This window comes from Phoca vitulina, unplaced genomic scaffold (assembly GCF_004348235.1).
Source record: "Phoca vitulina isolate PV1807 unplaced genomic scaffold, GSC_HSeal_1.0 scaffold13, whole genome shotgun sequence".
Taxonomy (NCBI): domain Eukaryota; kingdom Metazoa; phylum Chordata; class Mammalia; order Carnivora; family Phocidae; genus Phoca; species Phoca vitulina.
Genome location: NW_022589716.1, coordinates 22,875,622 through 22,892,747, shown reverse-complemented (window position 1 = coordinate 22,892,747; position 17,126 = coordinate 22,875,622). Strand labels below are relative to the sequence as shown.

Genomic DNA, 17,126 nt, shown 5'->3' with positions numbered 1-17,126 from the left:
TACTACCTAACTTAAGGAGTTGTGACATTTAAATGAGATAATGCACCTAGTTAAGTGCTGTGATTAGCAGCTGCTATCATTATTATTATTATTATTATGGAGCAAAAATGTCACTTGGCAAATGGGGCTCCCGGGCCCCACCCCCAGAGATCCAGATTCAGTTAGTCCAGGGCAGGGCCCAGGAATCTGTCACAAGGAGTGTGAACCACACATTGAGAAATACTGCCCCAGGAAGACAGGTGCATGGCCATCTGGCCTGGCCACGTGACCTGGCCTAAGGCATTGATAAACAGTAACTATGTATCATTGAATGGGTAGAGAGTTTGGGGGCGGGATTTTTTTTTTTTTTTTCTCCCTGTGCAAGCCCAAGCCTGAGTTTGGACAAAGAAGTGGAGGTGGGGATGGGGTGGGCCTCACAGCAACCCCACTCTGTGTGAATCATATTAAGTACTCTCCCATTGCAGGCAGGGGCCTGTGCAGGTTAAGTTGTGTATAGACAAAGAGTTCCCCGCCTTACTTTGCGAATCCAGGAATCTCAATGTGTTTATTCCCATTCTTATCCTGTGGTTGATAGGGTTCTTGTATTGCACTTCCTGGGGGAGACAGTACAGAGGGAGACAGGCTTCCTCCTTCTCCCCCTCCTCCCCTGTTAGTTGGGGGGGGGCAGGAAGGTAAATGAGGGAGGCAGAAGCGGTGTGAGGCAATAGAGAGGGGCACGGACTGTGGTCAACCAGAGAGCCCATGTTGCACCTAGGGGGCTAGCTGCCCCTCCTCCTCCAGCCAGTTGTGGTCATGCAGGAATGCAGACTGAGAATGGCCAGAAATTCCTTATTTTCTAAAAGAAGCCAACTATCCAGATTTTTATGCAATATATTCCCATTAATAAACATTGGCAAGTAATTAAAAAAAAATGTTTTAAACCCCATAGGGGCCAAACAAAACAAATCCTCTGGCTGGATCCAGCCTGTGGGTGGGCCTCCGATTTGCAAACTCTGGTCTAGACTGAATAATTCAAGCTCTGGGACCTGCACCCCTACTTCCCACCCCACCCTGTGGCCTGGTATAGGGACGGGGACTGTCCTAGGGCAGTGGTTCTCAACCTTAGCGACACATTAAAGTCACCTGGGGCGAGAAAAATCATATACTGATGCTCAGGTTCCGTATCCAAAGGGTCCGATGTTATTGGTCCGGGGGTGGGGGGGGGGTTGTGGGGAGAAGGTCCTCAGGGAATATGCTGTCAGAGTTGAGCTCCACTGTGCAAGGCAAGACCAAAGGGACAATGTTTGGAGAAGGAAATCCTGGGAACAGGGTGCCCAGCAGTCTGAAAAGCAAGGCCAGGCTAGAAACCCCTGTCAAGGTGTTAACTTTTTGTGCTTCCACCCCTGGCCTCTGGGCAATGGTCACATAGACAGTGGTGAAGGGTTTGACATTATCAAACGGTTTGTCTTGCAGTTTGCATCAGACAGCAACAGGTGTTGATGAAATCCTCATAGCCTAGTACAGCCTTAGGAGGTAATGGTGGGGGTGGGGGTGGGGGTGTTATGGGTTTGGTCCCGGAAAAAAGGGACAAGGGGAAGGTATGGTGCTCCTCCCACTCCCCTCTACTGATGCCCACGCAGGGAAGCAGCCGAAGCCTGAGAGCACCAGGCGACTGTCAGCAGCCCAGAGGGAAGATTCTTTACCATAGAGGAGCTGTGTCAGGCAGACCACCTCTTTCCCAAACGTTCCGGAAGAAAGTGACCCTCAAAGTTGGGGTGGGAGTGGATGCTTGAGTGAAGAATTCTTTTGCAGTTTTTGATACCTAGCCCCCGTTTGGCCCAAGGTCGGTTGTAAATGCGTGTTGAAGGAATGGAGAGCAAGAATGAAGGCGTCAGTGGCTGTCTTTACTGCCTTTTTTGCCTTTTGAGGCAATTCTTACTCTTCTTACTCCTTCCCTATGAGCAAACAAGGGGGGAGGGGTCTGTATGGGAACTGGGTCCACTGAACTTTGTTTTCCATTAGCTGCTGGGCTTTCCAGCAAGTTCACGAGTTGCCAGGGTGGTTTCATACAAAGGCTTCACTCACGTATATTAATTGGCCCTTAACACACAGGAAGACACCAGTGAGTTTTTATAGTGTGTGGAGGGTTTTTGAACCAAGGAACCAGATTCCTCATTTTCCCTGCACCCATTATTTTCCCTTTGAAGTCCACGGGAGCCTTGCTCAGGGTGTCTAGAGAGAAAGGAGGATCTGGTCTAAGTGAATTGTTAGGAAAATGTATTAAAGTGCTAAAGTAAGATTAAGTTACCCAGAGAAAATACACTTTGGCCAGAAGAAACTGCAATCAGAACCATCTGAAGGGGTCCTGTGGTCAGAGAAAAGAAGAAAATGTATTTTAAAAATTCAATTAATGGGCTCGGTTACCTCAGAGGAAATAAAGACTCATTGTCTTTTACATGTTTAAAATATGAATTGCCAATTAATGATGCGATTGGCAAATTGCTGTACAATTAAAAACAGAAATGTTGTTTGAGGCAATTAGAATAATTGTCATATGTTAATTATGGGTTGATGGATTTTGCATGCTGCCAGCAATTACCTTTTGAGTCTGAGCTTTTCTGAACAGAATCCAAATCCATAAAGACATTGATAAAATAAGAACTGTCTTCCCTGTTGGTATGCCTGCCACATTGTTAGTGTCTTTTAAGGTATGTAATTATTTTTAATTAGGTCTCCAGAAGAAATTTTCTTAATACATGTTTTACTAGGTCATCATTAAAGAACCTTGCAACCAATAAGAAAGGAGAGGGGAATAGAAAGAATACAGACGTGGAAAGTCAGGCAAGCCTTGGTTTAGATATTTACTAGCTGGGTACTTTGGGCAAATTGCTTAGCCTTTCTGAACCTCAAAGTAAAATGGGGAAAATATCAACCATCACTAGGAGGTTTGTATGAGGTAATATTTATATATCCCCAAGTACTGTGAATGAGGCATAGCAAATGCTCAATAAAAGTAATTATTGCTTTTCTAGAAATAGTAGGATATACTCTCAGGCTGGGCTCACCCCTTAACTATTTCAATATAGTAAAGTCCTTGAAGTTACCATTCTTGCAACTAGGACCGTCATATGTAGCCATCCAGATTATGGTCTGCACCACTTCTAGGAGAGTCACTGATTTTGAAGTCTATGTGAATAGTGCTCTTTGGGGTTGTGCAGTGTACAACCTTCACAACTATACATGGCTGTTCTGCCTAAGACCAATAATCGTAAACTTAAGTCCTTCTAAATATTTGGTCCTCAGAGAAACATGTCTTATTTTTGTTCATTAGACCTTCTCCTAGTTGGGCTTTTTTCAGCAGCATTTATCAGAGGTTAGCATATTTTTACCTGGAGACCTAATATGGCCTACAGCCTGTTTTTGCAAATAAATTTTTTTTGGAATGCAGTTACACCTGTTCATTTACATATTATCTTCAGCTACTTTTGAGCTACAAGGGCAGAGTGGAGTAGTTGCAACAATGACTCTGTGGCCCACAAAAGTGAAAATATTTGCTATCTGGTCCTTTATCGAGAAAGTTTGTTGACCCCTGCTATTAATGACTGTCTAGCCAAATATCTGTTTATATTAATTCCAGGGAAAGTTAATGGCTGATGGCTGTGGTTGTTGTTTCTCTTCTCTCGCTCCTCTTATATTACTGAGCCAGGAGGTTTTACCTGATTCCTTGTTGCCACTTCCAGACTCTTCTCCCTTCTCCTTCCCCAAACTCCTACAACTCTGAAATGCCTGATTTTAGATTTTCCCATCCACCACCACCTCCTTGTGACAGTCATCTACTGATCCCTGAAACTTTTAGCTCCTGGATCACTGCTACTCTCTCAATAATCTCCCCATCATAATTCTTGGTACTTTTCATAACCATTTGCATAAATGATCTTTCCATTATGCTGGCCTCTCAGGTCTTGAATCAGATTATCTCCAGTGATTTCGCTTTCATCCAACAGTCGATAACTATTTATTAAGTGCCAGGCCTCCCTCTAGCACACTCTCTCAGCTACTTATTCCCATGGTCAACCCCAACCTAGTCTTTGACAACTAGAACAACCTCTGCCCCATCAAGCCTGGCAGCTCACTTCCTGTACCAGTCTGACTGCAATCACTTCGAACTCCCCTGGGACCAATTCCGTTGATCCCACTACCTTTTCCCCATCCCTCGCCACTTTCTTGCTCCATGGCCTTGTGTTATAATTACTCCCTAGCATGTAACTTCAAGCCCTCTTGCCCCTTCATTGCTTCATCCTGCTCTTCTGGCAAAACGTCAGTCCTGGTTATGTCCAGTACTGGACCATACCTGCACCTGAGCACAAGCCCTTGACTGAAGAGAACCATACAACCCAGCTGATTGATTTCACTTTAATTCATGCCTTCTCCCCTCCAGTAGATATTTATGCTCCCTGGTAATCGTACTCCATTTCCCTCACTCCCACTCTCATAGATGATTATTTCATACTTTCACATGGCTCATTAAATCTCCAACACCTTCATCCTTATTCTCTCTCTCGATGATTTTGCCTCCTTTGTCACTCAGGAAAAGAAGCAATTAGAAGAGAACATCCAAAAACCCCCACCACCATAGCCACCTTCTTCTTTGCCATATACTCTGCCTTCCAGCTTTAAGCTTCTGTACTTCTACCTAAGACCACCCTCTCCACCTGTCCACTAGACTCTGTCCCCTAGACTCTGTCCCCTCTTGCCTATTCAAGAATATTGCTCCCACATTTCTCCCTTTCCCTTAGTGCATTACTGGTCCTTCCATTTTATATAAGAATAGCTCCATCATTACAAATATATTCTTTCTCCCATCTCAGAATAAAATGAAACAAATTCTCTGACTCCATTTCCATCTCCAGCTACCAGCCATTTCTTTGTTCCCTTTTAGAGCACAACTCCTCAGAAGTGCTATCTGTCTTCATTGTGCTCAATATTTATCTTCAGTTCTCTCTTTAACACTCTAATCATGCTTTTGTTCCCTGTATTCCACAGAACGTGCTCTTGTCAAGGTCAAAGATCAAATCTTTTTTGTGAACTCCAATAGTCAGTTTTCAGTTCTCACCTTGACCTTCCAAAAGTACTTGATACAGTTGACTTTTCCTTCCACTTAACTTCCAGAACACGATGTTCTCCTCAAAGCGGGCAGGGGGATGGGGGGAGTCTGAGTCGTGGGAAAGAACCATCTAGAAGACCCCTGGGATTCATTTGGATTGATTGTATTGAACATAGGACTCCTTTTGTGGAAGCCTCACCCTTGTAAAACAGACCCTTATCTGACACAAATGGCCCCCTTATTCTCATGATGCCTAGAGAAACCCAGGGCCTAAAGGGGTGGAGGGGTGGAGGTAGGGAAGAGTTAGCCTGGGTTGAACCCTGTTCTCCCACTTATGAGCTTATGAGCTTGGCCAGGTTACCGATACCCTCCAAGATTCAGGTTTTTCATTTACAAAGTGTAGATGAGGATGCCTACAGCACAGGTTTGTTGTAAAGAATAAATGAATTAGTATTAGAGAAAGCCTAGGATCATAGTTGAAAACTCAAATGCCTGCCAGGGTAGGCGGGCAGAAACTATAAATTGAGACAGTAAGCAGATGCTTACCTCCTAAAGATAGGTCAACTTCAAATTTTGAAAATGAACACACTAGGCCAAATAAATCCTACCTGAAAGCCAAGTTATCCCACTTTTTCACCTGGATGGTGGCCGAAACATGGCAGGTATTTGGTTAATATTGGATCCCCTTTCTTTTGAAAACCCAACTCAATGAGTCATTTGGTCAACCTGCTATTCTGATGCCCACAACATTCGATCGACACATCTGTCCTCAGCCCACCCCATGCCGGGCACTGTGCAAGGCAGGGTGGTGGTCCCTTCCCTCACGTTCCATTTCTACCATTAGAGATAGCGGGGTACCAAACAGGCTGACAGATTGTGGAAACAGCTGCTAACTGTGAAAATTTACCAAAAAGGTAGAGGAGGAGCTGGGAATCCACTACGATAAATACAAAGTAAAAAGAGTGATGGTTAAAAAAAAAAAAAAAAAAGAGTGATGGTTAAGAGCTCGGGTTCTGGAGTCTCATTTCCTGGCTCCGTGACCTTAGGTACATTACAGTGGTCCCCCTTCCCTCCACCATCCATGGTGTTTTGTTTTCTGCTGTTTGAGTACCACCCCCGCCCCCTGCCAGTCAGCCATGGTCTGGCTCCTCCTTCTTCTTTTTTTTTTTTTTAAGACTTTATTTATTTATTTGACAGAGAGAGACACAGCGAGAGAGGGAATACAAGCAGTGGGAGTCGGAGAGGGAGAAGCAGGCTTCCCGCCTAGCAGGGAGCCCGATGCAGGGCTCGATCCCAGGACCTGGAATGATGACCTGAGCCAAAGGCAGACGCTTAACGACTGAGCCACTCAGGCGCCCCTGGATCCTCCTTCTGATGTATCGTCAGAGGGTCCATAGTAGCCTAGCGCTAAGTCACAATGCCAACGTCATTCCCCTCACTGCATCTTGTCACATAGGCATTTTCTCATCTTACATCATCCCATGAAGAAGAAGGGTGAGGACAGCACAATAAGATATTTTGGGAGAGAGAGGGAGAAACCACATTCCTGTAACTTTTGTTATGGTATATTGTTATAATGTTTCTCTTTTATTATTAGTTGTTGTTAATCTCTTACTGTGCCTAATTTATAAATTAAACCTTATCATAAGTATGCATATGTGGGAAGAAACAGTATACAGAGGGTTCGGTATCCTCTGTGGTTTCTGGCATCCGCTGGGGGTCCTGGAAGGTATTTCCCATGGATAAGGTGGACTACTGTACTTATCCTTTCTGTGCCTCTGTGTTCCGTTCGTAAAAATAAAGATAATAATAGTCCCTGCCTTATAGTCTCTGTTGAGAGGATTAAGTGAGTGAAGACATTAAAAGCACCCAGGTCATTCCCTGGCACCTCGTTGGTTCTTAACCTAGGTTAGCTATATGTCAGGCAGAGGGTTCTAGATGTGAATTTAGAAACTAGGGTTCTCATTAAGGTGACCAACTTGTCCTGATTTGCCCAGAACTTACGCTGTATTAGCACCAGAAGTCGTGTGACCTGGAAACCCCCTCGATTTGTGGTTGGTCAGCCTCATTCAACTTCCAGCGACTAACTAGCTGCATTACTTTGAGACCATTCTTATCCTTCCTCTGGATTGAGGAGTTTAGACTAGGTGGGTGGTTCTCAAACTTCATTGTGCCTGAAAATCTCCTGTTGAAAAACATGGACTGCTGGACCCCCACCCTGGAGTTTCTGACCCAGCAGGTCTGGGGTGGTCCTGACCCACTGCTCTAGATGATCACAAAGGTCCCTTTGTCTTCTACTCATCTGTGATTCTATGGCTGCTTCCTGTGACTTGCTTAAAGTCTTTATGGGAAAATGAGGTTTGTGTACAGAAAAGCATTCATTCATTTCATCATTTATTCATTCAACAATATTTATTTGTCAGGCACTGTTGGTCAGGCACTGTTCTAGATGCTGGAGATCTAACAGTCAACAGAATCATAAGATTGTAAACTCCTTGATGGCAGGGGCTCAGCTAACTTACTTTGTGCCCACACTGCCCTGTCCTTCCCCATGCCATGCACAGTGAAGGCTCTTGGCAAATGAGAGCTGGAGAAGAGTGCAAGATAATACATAGGGAAGCAGTAAGCTATGCTTTACAGACCCTAAAGGCAAGCTGTTGGATAGGTGAGCTAGTCTGTGTTCGAGAGCTACAACCCTTACCACTCTCACCCCCTACCAGTCAGGCCCACCCCCCAAATCCATATTTTAATGTCTGTTTTATGGCCGGGATTCCATTTTTTGAGATTCATGCCCGTGTCTCTTATGAAAAAGAGGGCAAACACGTTAAACCTTATCTGATATTTTTAGGAAGAATGTAATAGGGCTTCAGGTATTTCATCCATTCAGCCAGTTACTTTACCTTGCTGCCAGCTCTACATGGGAGAACTGACCTTTTTAAAATAAGCAGATGCTGTGTGTTTCTCTCATACCTATTTCTGGGAGAGGAGGAAGGGAACTCATTTTGTAGGCTGCTGAAGAACCAGAATACTTACTATCCATGAAGCTTTGTTCAAGCGTATCCACTGGTTGGCGTGTTACACTCAATCAAGGATCCTGACACACATGTCAGGAAGGTCAACTGATAACACTAATTTTTGTGACACTCCTAATGACAGGTTTATGTGATTAGACTTTATTCCCCTAAAAAATCTACTCCCGTTTTATTGCATGTCCACTTAGCCACGCCTGTTGCCTCAGGTTTCTGCGGCTGCATAACAAATCACCCCAGGAATAAGTGGCTTACATGCACGTCTATTTTTATTGGTCTCCATTTTGTGGGTCTGGAATTGGGGCGAGGCTCAGGGGGATGACTTGTCTCTGCTCTGTGGGTGCGGCTAGGTTCATCCTTGTAGTTGCATTTAGCTGAAGGCTGCCCTGGGCTGACAGGTCCAACAGGGCGTCACTCTGGTGTCTGGGGTTATGGTGCTGGTTGTTGGCTGAGCTGCCCGGTTTTGTTTTCTCCCTCACCGCCTCTCCCTCCTCATGGCCTCTTATCCTCCAGGGCTTTTATGTTTTAGAAGGACAGCCTGGGTTTCTTTCCATGGCAGCTCAAGGTAGGAAGAGCCCAGGAGTTGGAAGCTGTTGGGTTCAGAACTGGCAGTGATACTTCTACCACATTCTGTTGGTCAAAACAACAAGCCCTCCCGGATTCAAGGAGAGAGGGGACATATACTCCACCTCTTGATGGGAGAAATTATTGGTGACCATCCCTGGAGGTAATTAATCTACATGCTTGTCTTTTCTGCATCTTCGTGCACTTCAAGTAAGAAAGAATAGTGTTTTTTTTAGGTGGTGAGGGTCGGGATGTCTAGTGACAAGACAAAGACGTTTCTTTCAGGGCACTTGGGTGGCCCCGTCGTTAAGCATCTGCCTTCAGCTCGGGCCATGGTCCCAAGGTCCTGGGATCCAGCCCCACATCGGGCTCCCTGCTCAGCGGGAAGCCTGCTTCTCCCTCTCCCACTCCCCTTGCTTGTGTTCCCTCTCTCGCTGTCTCTTTCTCTCTGTCAAATAAATAAATACATAAAATCTTTAAAATAAATAAAATTTAAAAACAAAAGATGTTTCTTTGATTTACAGCATCTAATTCCCAGAAGAGTGTCAGAACTCCCTCAGGGAAATAAGGATACTTAAATGATTATGTAAACAATGTAGCTGAAGGATAAAAATGATGGTGAGAAGCACATAATATGTGTCAGTCTCTATGTTCGTGATAAATTTGAAATGTGGCAAAAACCCAACTGCCCTTTTGGAAACCAATATAGCAGCCCATAAAATTCTCAAATGCTTCTAATTAGTCTGAATGCATCTCAAAGAACAAGAGAGTTGAACGGCAGGAGAGGACTCTACGGAAGTCTCAAGGGCAGCAGATGTTTCGAATGCTCTCAGTGAAAGGGGCAATAATGCCAACCACGTGCTTGCCTATATTTTTGAAATTATTTTATTAAGGGCTCGTGAAAACGCGGAAAATGTAAACATGCACACATGCGCGGAAAAATACACAAAGTGCAAAGAGCCTCTGCTTCTGGCAGTGTTGGGGGAGACAGTCGAAAGGAGAGGTGTATGTGGGGTACCTATGATGACGGGTGCTTCTTAATTTTAAGTGTGCAACCGAGTCACCCAGGAGCCTTGTTAAAAGGCAGATCCTGATCCAGTGGGTCTGGGATAGGGGCTGAGAGTCACGTTTCTGACCAGCTCCCCGGGTGACACTGCTGCTAGTGCACGCATTTGAAGACAAGCTTGTTGAAGATGTGGAGGGGGGTGCTTGATAAGTGTCCTTCCTTGCAGGGCAGGCAGGGCTCGGGCAGCAAATGCTGCCTCTGTGCCCCCCAGGAGCCGGACATGCTAGATGACAGGGAAACCAAGACAGCACAGACTCAGGCTCTGGACTTCAATGAGCTGCCAGTCTAGGAGAAATAAATGCAAAATAATAATAATAATAATTCAAATAGAGAGTGATAAGGAAGTGGCTGGGTGACTGCTAGATACAGGCTTGGGGGTCCTGATTCAACCCCTAACTAGGATGTGGCTTGGGTAATTGGATTGACCAGAGTCTCGGTATCTCCGTTATCTTTATGGTGCCTACCTCATAGAATCCTCATGCGACTTTACTGGAATAAAGCCATCATGTGAAATAATGTCCAGGGCATAGTAAGTGCTCAGTAAATATTAACCATTAGAACTATACAAGAGTTGCTGTGGGTTGGTGTGGCGAGAGGCCAATATATTTATCGAAAGATTTTTAGGTTATTAATCATACAGTAAATTCTGGAAAGCTATTAGCAAGTATGGAAAAGGAAAGAAATCATATCCATCTTCACAAAATCCTTGAGAAACAAGCATCATGATGCATCTCTTAAGATGTGTATTGAGGGGGCGCCTGGGTAGCTCAGTCGTTAAGCGTCTGCCTTTGGCTCAGGTCATGATTCCAGGGTTCTGGGATTGAGCCCCGCATCCGGCTCCCTGCTCTGCGGGAAGCCTGCTTCTCCCTCTCCTACACCCCCTGCTTGTGTTCCCTCTCTCGCTGTGTCTCTCTCTGTCAAATAAATAAAAATCTAAAAAAAAAAAAAAAGATGTGTATTGAGTATAAGGCATGTGTGGTGATGGGCGAGATGGAACTTTGATTTTAAAAGTTCTGTTTAGAGGCACCTGGGTGGCTCAGTCAGTTATCTGCCTTTGGCTCAGGTCATGATCCCAGGGTCCTGGTACTGAGTCCCGCGTCACGCTCCTTGCTCAGCGGGGAGCCTGCTTCTCCCTCTGCCCCTCCCCCTGCTTGTGCTCTCTCTCTCTCTCTCTCTCTCTCTCTATGACAAATAAGTAAATAAATCTTTAAAAAAATAAAAATAAAAGGTCCTTTTTAGGGCCACCTGGGTGGCTTAGTCGGTGAAGCATCTGACTCTTTGTTTAGGCTCAGGTCATGATCTCAGGGTCCTGAGATCGAGCCCTGTGTCAGGCTCTGTGCTCAGTACAGAGTCTGCTTTCCCTCTTCCTCTGCTCCTCCCCCCACATGCTCACTCTCTCTCTCTCTCTCTCTCTATGGAATAAATAAATACAATCTTAAAAAAAAAGAAGATTCTATTTATTCTTGATCCTGTGTGACCTTGACACAATCATTTAACCTCAGCTTTCTCATCTATAAGATGGGAACAATAACATCTGTCATATTCAAAATGTATGAGGCTCAAATGTCATAATGGATCTTTGGTGTCCACAGAGCTGGCTTGGAATCTTGGCCTTATCACTTATTAGCCTGTGTGGCCTTGAGCATTTTTCTCAACATCAGCCCCCATGAAAAAAGTATATAAAACACTCAGCTGAGTGACAGACACATAATAAGTGCTCAGTAAATGGTAGCTGTTGTTATGATGTGAATTGCTTTGAAAAATATAAGGTATATGACTTCATGAGGATTATTATTGTAAGTTATGATAAATGTGCTGTTCTTTATATACATTGAAGTGTTGCTGCTGAGTTGCTGGCAATAACGTATAAACTATGACTTTCCAACCCCTCCCCTTTCATGTGCTGCTCCAAGTGACAGTTGGAAAGGTCTCCAAGGGAGGGTGAGACGTGCAGTCCCTGATGATGATGTAATTTACACTCCTCTTCATCACTGAAGCTAAGAGACTGCTTCTTATACTGACCTTCATTGCAGACTCCCAGAATTTTTTTTAAAAGATTTTATTTATTTATTTGACAGAGAGAGACACATCGAGAGAGGGAACACAAGTAGGGGGAGTGGGGGAGGGAGAAGCAGGCTTCCCGCTGAGCAGGGAGCCTGATGTGGGGCTCCATCCCAGGGCCCCGGGATCATGACCTGAGCCAAAGGCAGATGCTTAACCAACTGAGCCACCCAGGCGCCCCAGACTCTCAAAATTTTGAAATGCTGACAAGCTTTCATAAACTTTTTCTTTATCCTTTCAGTGGACCAGTTCCAGTTGCAAATTCACAAGGCAAGGACAGGTGTGCAGGTTTGTTTATGGTAGAAGGTGGACTCTACTGGTTTGGGCCCCTAGTTGATGCTGCTCTGTAGAAGGGGGCAGGGTTGCAGCCAAGCATTCTTTCTATGGAAATGAAGCAACAACAGCTTGGCACCGTTTGGGCATTAACCAATATTCCAACAGCCAGAGATTGCTCAACGAAATACACCTCTTCCCGCCTCCACCCAAGGAAAATGTTGGAATAGGGGACAGGGAAATCTCAAAACGGACTCTTCTTATAGTCTGTCCCTGGACTCATTAGCTTTCTCTCTTACCTTGTCCACCAATCCATCTCCTTGACAAGATTATTGCGAGGAAGGAGTTAATGAGTACACAGCTTTATTTTCCTTGGAAGAGAGATACAAAACAGGCTCTGAGCCGGGCTGTCATCACCCTGCAGGTCTTCAGGGGTTTTATAGGTAATTATTAACCCTTTGTGGCATTCCTGAGAAAAAAACCTCTATGCTGAAAGCACCTACTAAAATTTTCCATCTATGTATATGGACTCTTGATTTTTTCCAGTGTCAGGATTCAAAAACACTTTAAAAATCAGCCTTAGATGTATGTAGCCCTGAACAGTTTATACTGCCCCTCGAGTCCTATATCAAAATGGATTCTTCCTTAACTGTCTTAGCACCATTATCTTTGTTTTCCGTTTGAGAAAACTGAGGCTTAAGGAAAGGTTTCATGGGTAATGAGGCCTGGCTAGCAACCAGGTCTTTTGACTGCTGCCCTGGTGCTCTTCTAATGTACTGAACATGATAGAAAGCCTCTTCTAACAGTGAGAAAGCACTTCTGAATCTCAGCATTCTATAAAACCACCAATTATCACCACTCTTGAACTGTAACAAACTGCTATAATTCGGTCCTATGGAATTTGTGTTAAAAAAAAAATTCCCATGATCATCCTGCTTCCTTGTTATTTTTATCATTTGCTTCTCTTCCTGCTTGGTGATTTTAGGCTATTTAAATTTTTGGGTTCCTCTTTTTCAATGAGTTTAAGATGCTTAACTGCTAGGGCTTCCATATTTAAGAGAGACTTGTAGCGATTCTCACTGGGGATTTGACTCCATGCTGACCCCAGAGTTTGGTCTCTGGTAGATTAAAATGAGCCGGAAATCCTAAAATCCCTGGATGACCCCTTCAAGGGATAGATAAATAACTTCAAAATTGTGAAAATGGCAGTGGAGGAAAATGAGGACCCAGAGTCCCCAAATCCACTGTTGCTCTGTGCTGAGTGTGCCAAGACTTGCTCTTTGATGAACAGGGACATGGACTCCCTTAGAAATTTGCCACTGTTGTCGTTGTTCAGGTCTCCTTGATCTTAGGTTGTGGCCACAGATGATGAATTCTCTCCCGAGCCCGACATCACTGCTCTCCAAGCCCACACTCTCCTTTCAATCACAAGCAGGTTGCTAGTATGTGGGCAAACTTCCATACATGGTATGGGGAGCAGACATGACTTCATGCTCTGCTGTAGACGAGAGGGACTGCCAAGGCTCAGGCGCCCAGTCCCCCCAAGTGTTCCTTGGTTTTGGAATTCTTTTCTCTGGCTGCGTGGTAACTAGACCACAGGGGATGCTTTAAATTTGTAGGCACACCCTTACCTTGCAGATTCTCAAACCCAACCTCCAGAACTTCAGGGTCCCAAAAGAGCATCATACAGGTACACCCACAAGCATTTGGAAAACATCTGACAATAAATATCCATTTTACAATACTTCTAATGGAAGAGACCTGAAAGATAATTTTAGATCAGCAGCTTAAGAGGGTCAAGGAGTTCGATTTCTTTTTGCTGCATAGATAGTTTCATTTGGGGGTGGGGGTGAGGCCAGGAGGATCTGACTGTTTCCTTTAAGGAAATGTTCATGAGTAGTTTACATTAAATTACTGTTTTGTGTTTCTTGGTCTTGCAAAGTTTAAGAAACATTGACATAGAAGACCTCATAAATTTGGGGGTCCTTCAAATTCCATTCCTTGGCTTATTATTATTTTGCTGAAAGACATTACAACAAAGAGATACATTTCTTCTTGTCCAGATGGAAGGTGTATGTTTATGTGGATTAGAAATGAAACATAAAAGCCCTGGGTAGAATGGGTCAGGTGCAACATTTTTCTGATAATGTTTCTTGGGAATCATATTTGGATTGACTGCTGAGATCATGCAAAGAGAGAGAGCGAAGTGAGGCACCATTATCTGATAGCATACTTAATCAGAAGAAGTGGGGGGTGAAAAAAAAGGGGGAGGAGGGAATAAGAAAAAATGAAACCGGTAACCACCAGACAACCAAGCCCAAACCCAATTTCAGTTAAAGAAAGAGGTGCTCTTCTGGTTGAGGGAAAGTTTAACATCTCAATTAAGACAACCCCCTTAGAAGACATCAATTATGGAGCAAAACCCTTTATTTTTCTTTTAAATTTTTTAAAATATTTTATTTATTTGACACAGAGAGAGGCAGAGAGCAAGCACAAGCAAGGGGAACGGCAGGCAGGGGAGAAACAGGCTCCCCGCTGAGTGAGGAGGGCTCGATCCCAGGACCCCGGGACCCAAGCCGAAGGCAGCCGCTCAACCAACTGAGCCACCCAGGCTCCCCAGAACAAAACCCTTTAAAAATGTTTTTGCTTATTCCTTCTGAGAAACATCTCCTCTGCTCCGTTTCCATAAAACACAAGTCAGATTTCATTTGCTGGAGCAAATGTTTTTCGACAGACTTGACTTGCTTAATTTTCCTGACAATGCGTGCAGTTATGTTAGAAACTTGCATACACTTGGAAAGGGACATGAGACACTAGGAAGCCAAAACGCCCAGAGGGGCAGCTATATATTACTGCGCTAATCTTTTCCCTTTCTCAATGTGTGTGTGTGTGTGTGTGTGTGTGTGTGTGTGTGTGTGCGCGCGCGCGCGCGCTCCCCCTTGGACTTACGGTTTGGTTCGGATGCACAGTCGTAACACATGGCTACTATGTTCCGACTGGTAAGGGCTAAAGTTAGAAGATTTGTAACGATTACTGTTTTTCTTTCTCCTCTGTCTCTTGAAAACTGGCTTAAAAAGACTGATTTAAACAAATGAGCAAACAAAGCAACTCTTCATCGAAGGCTGGAACATTTTCAGAAGTACTCTTTATTTAACTAACTAGGGTGGGAGTGTAGGTGGGAGTGTGTGCACCTTTTGAGACTTGGTTTCTGCAGTACACACTCATTTTGGTAATCGAGGACATACTGCTGGATTTAAGAGGTCAAGACCAAGTCAGGAGCAGAAAGGAGCTCCAAGTTGTGCGAAGAGGAAGGCGGCCACCCCTAGTGAGATAACTACAGATGCCCCAACTGGTAGGAAATTTGCGGAGTTTTAAATCTGTGTCTTTGCTCCTGCAGGTCACCTGGAAAGTGGGTACAGATTTGCCCTGTATCCCGGCCCTATTTACAGCCAGGGAGAAGAGAAGAAACCTTGTGGCCAGACAACTGCAAAGCGGAGGAGTTACCCTCTTAATCAACTTTCTCTCCTCCCCTAGACCCAGAGGGCACATCTCGACTCCGCTCCCCAGCCGGCATCCCGCTTCTCCACTAACAGACAGCACGTCCCCTTTAAGAGTCAGAGGACGCCTCTCCCTTTCTCCTCCCAGTGCCCCCGCCCTTCACACCTTGGGTGGGAAAAGAGAGTGGGGCGGGGTGGCCGGAGAGGCGGGAGGGCGGGATCACGGCGAGCGCCCCAATGGCTCTCCGGGCTGGTCGCCCTGGTCTCCGGCAGCCAATGAGCAGTAGGCAGGGGGCGTGGCGGGGCGCTGTTGCAAAGCATCCAACGTGGGCCGGCCGGAGGCCGCGGGGCGCGGAGCCCAGGGGGTGTGTGAGGGCGAACGGCCGGGGGTGGGGCTTCGGGGACCCGCCAGGGCTGGGCCGCCTAGAGGCCGGCGGCGAGCGGCTGATTGTTCCGCCGCGAGGTCGGCGGGGTTCTCGCCGAGCTGAGGAGCCGAACACAGCCCGGAACTGCGCGCGCGCTCTCTGCCTGCGGCGCTGGGACAGCGAGGCGCACGGGGCCCTCGGAACAGTGCGGGGGTGACCGCGCCGTCCAGCCCCGGGTCTGCTGCTGGGTGCTCGGAGCCGAGAGGAAGATGCATTCGGGCGCACAGGTCAGGCTGCGAGGCTGAGCGCCTTACGTGCAGCAGCGGCGGCAGCACAGCCCTCGGCCGACGGCGGCGGCACTTGGCGTGCGCGGGGCCTCAGGAGCCGGCCAGGAGCGCGGCGGGAGGACAAGGAGTGTCGGCCGAGCAGCTCTTGCCCGGATCCGTGGGCTTCGCAGCGAGTACAGCCGGGTCGGCCCGGATGGGCGCGGGGCTCGCGTTCCCAGCCGGGCGCTGCGGAGCGGCCCGGGCACCGGGGGCCCGCTGAGCGCCGGAGCCGCGGCAGCGGGGAAAACTGTGCCGGCGGCCATGCCCCGGCGCGGAGCCTAGTGCCAAGCGGAGTCCCCGCGGACCGGCCAGTGTCTGCGGTTCGTCCGGGACCTCGCAGCCCCCGCGCCCGGAGTTCGCCGCGCGCTCCAGACAAGATGGCGCGGCCGGTCCGGGGAGCATTCGGGGCCCCGCGCCGCTCACCCTGTCCTGTCCTGTGGCTGCTGCTGCTGCTTCGGCTGGGGCCGGCGACGGCGGCGGCCGACCCGCGACCGCCCTGCGCTGCCGCCTGCACTTGCGCCGGGGACTCGCTGGACTGCGGCGGGCGCGGTTTAGCGGCGCTGCCCGGGGACCTGCCTGCCTGGACGCGGAGCCTGTGAGTGCCGCCCTCCCCCTGAGCCCCGGGCGCTGTCACTTGGAGACGGGGCGGCGGGGCTGCTTAGCCGGGATGGGGGTGCGGGCTGAGGGGTGTGCGTGTGTGTGTGAAGTTGTATGGGCAGAAAACTGTTAGCAAGGCTTCGTAGTGGTGAGATCGTACATGGGGCTCCGGAGGAGAAAAGATTGTGCCTCGTGGGGTGTAGAGGTGAGCGAGCGTAGGTCGTGGGGGTGTGGAGGTGAGAACGTGGGGTGGTGAGGGTCCGGG

At 47.0% G+C, this 17,126-nt stretch overlaps 1 protein-coding gene across 2 annotated transcripts in view; it reads left to right on the top strand.

Annotated features, from left to right (window-relative positions):
• The first annotated feature begins 15,927 nt into the window (after window positions 1-15,927).
• LRIG1 (leucine rich repeats and immunoglobulin like domains 1) overlaps window positions 15,928-17,126 on the top strand; it is a 110,653-nt gene continuing 109,454 nt past the window's right edge. For both annotated transcript variants that reach the window (XM_032411713.1, XM_032411712.1), the window contains exon 1: window positions 15,928-16,859. In XM_032411713.1, the coding sequence (XP_032267604.1) occupies window positions 16,642-16,859 (218 nt within the window). In that variant the 5' untranslated portion in view covers window positions 15,928-16,641. The remainder of the gene's footprint in view (window positions 16,860-17,126) is intronic.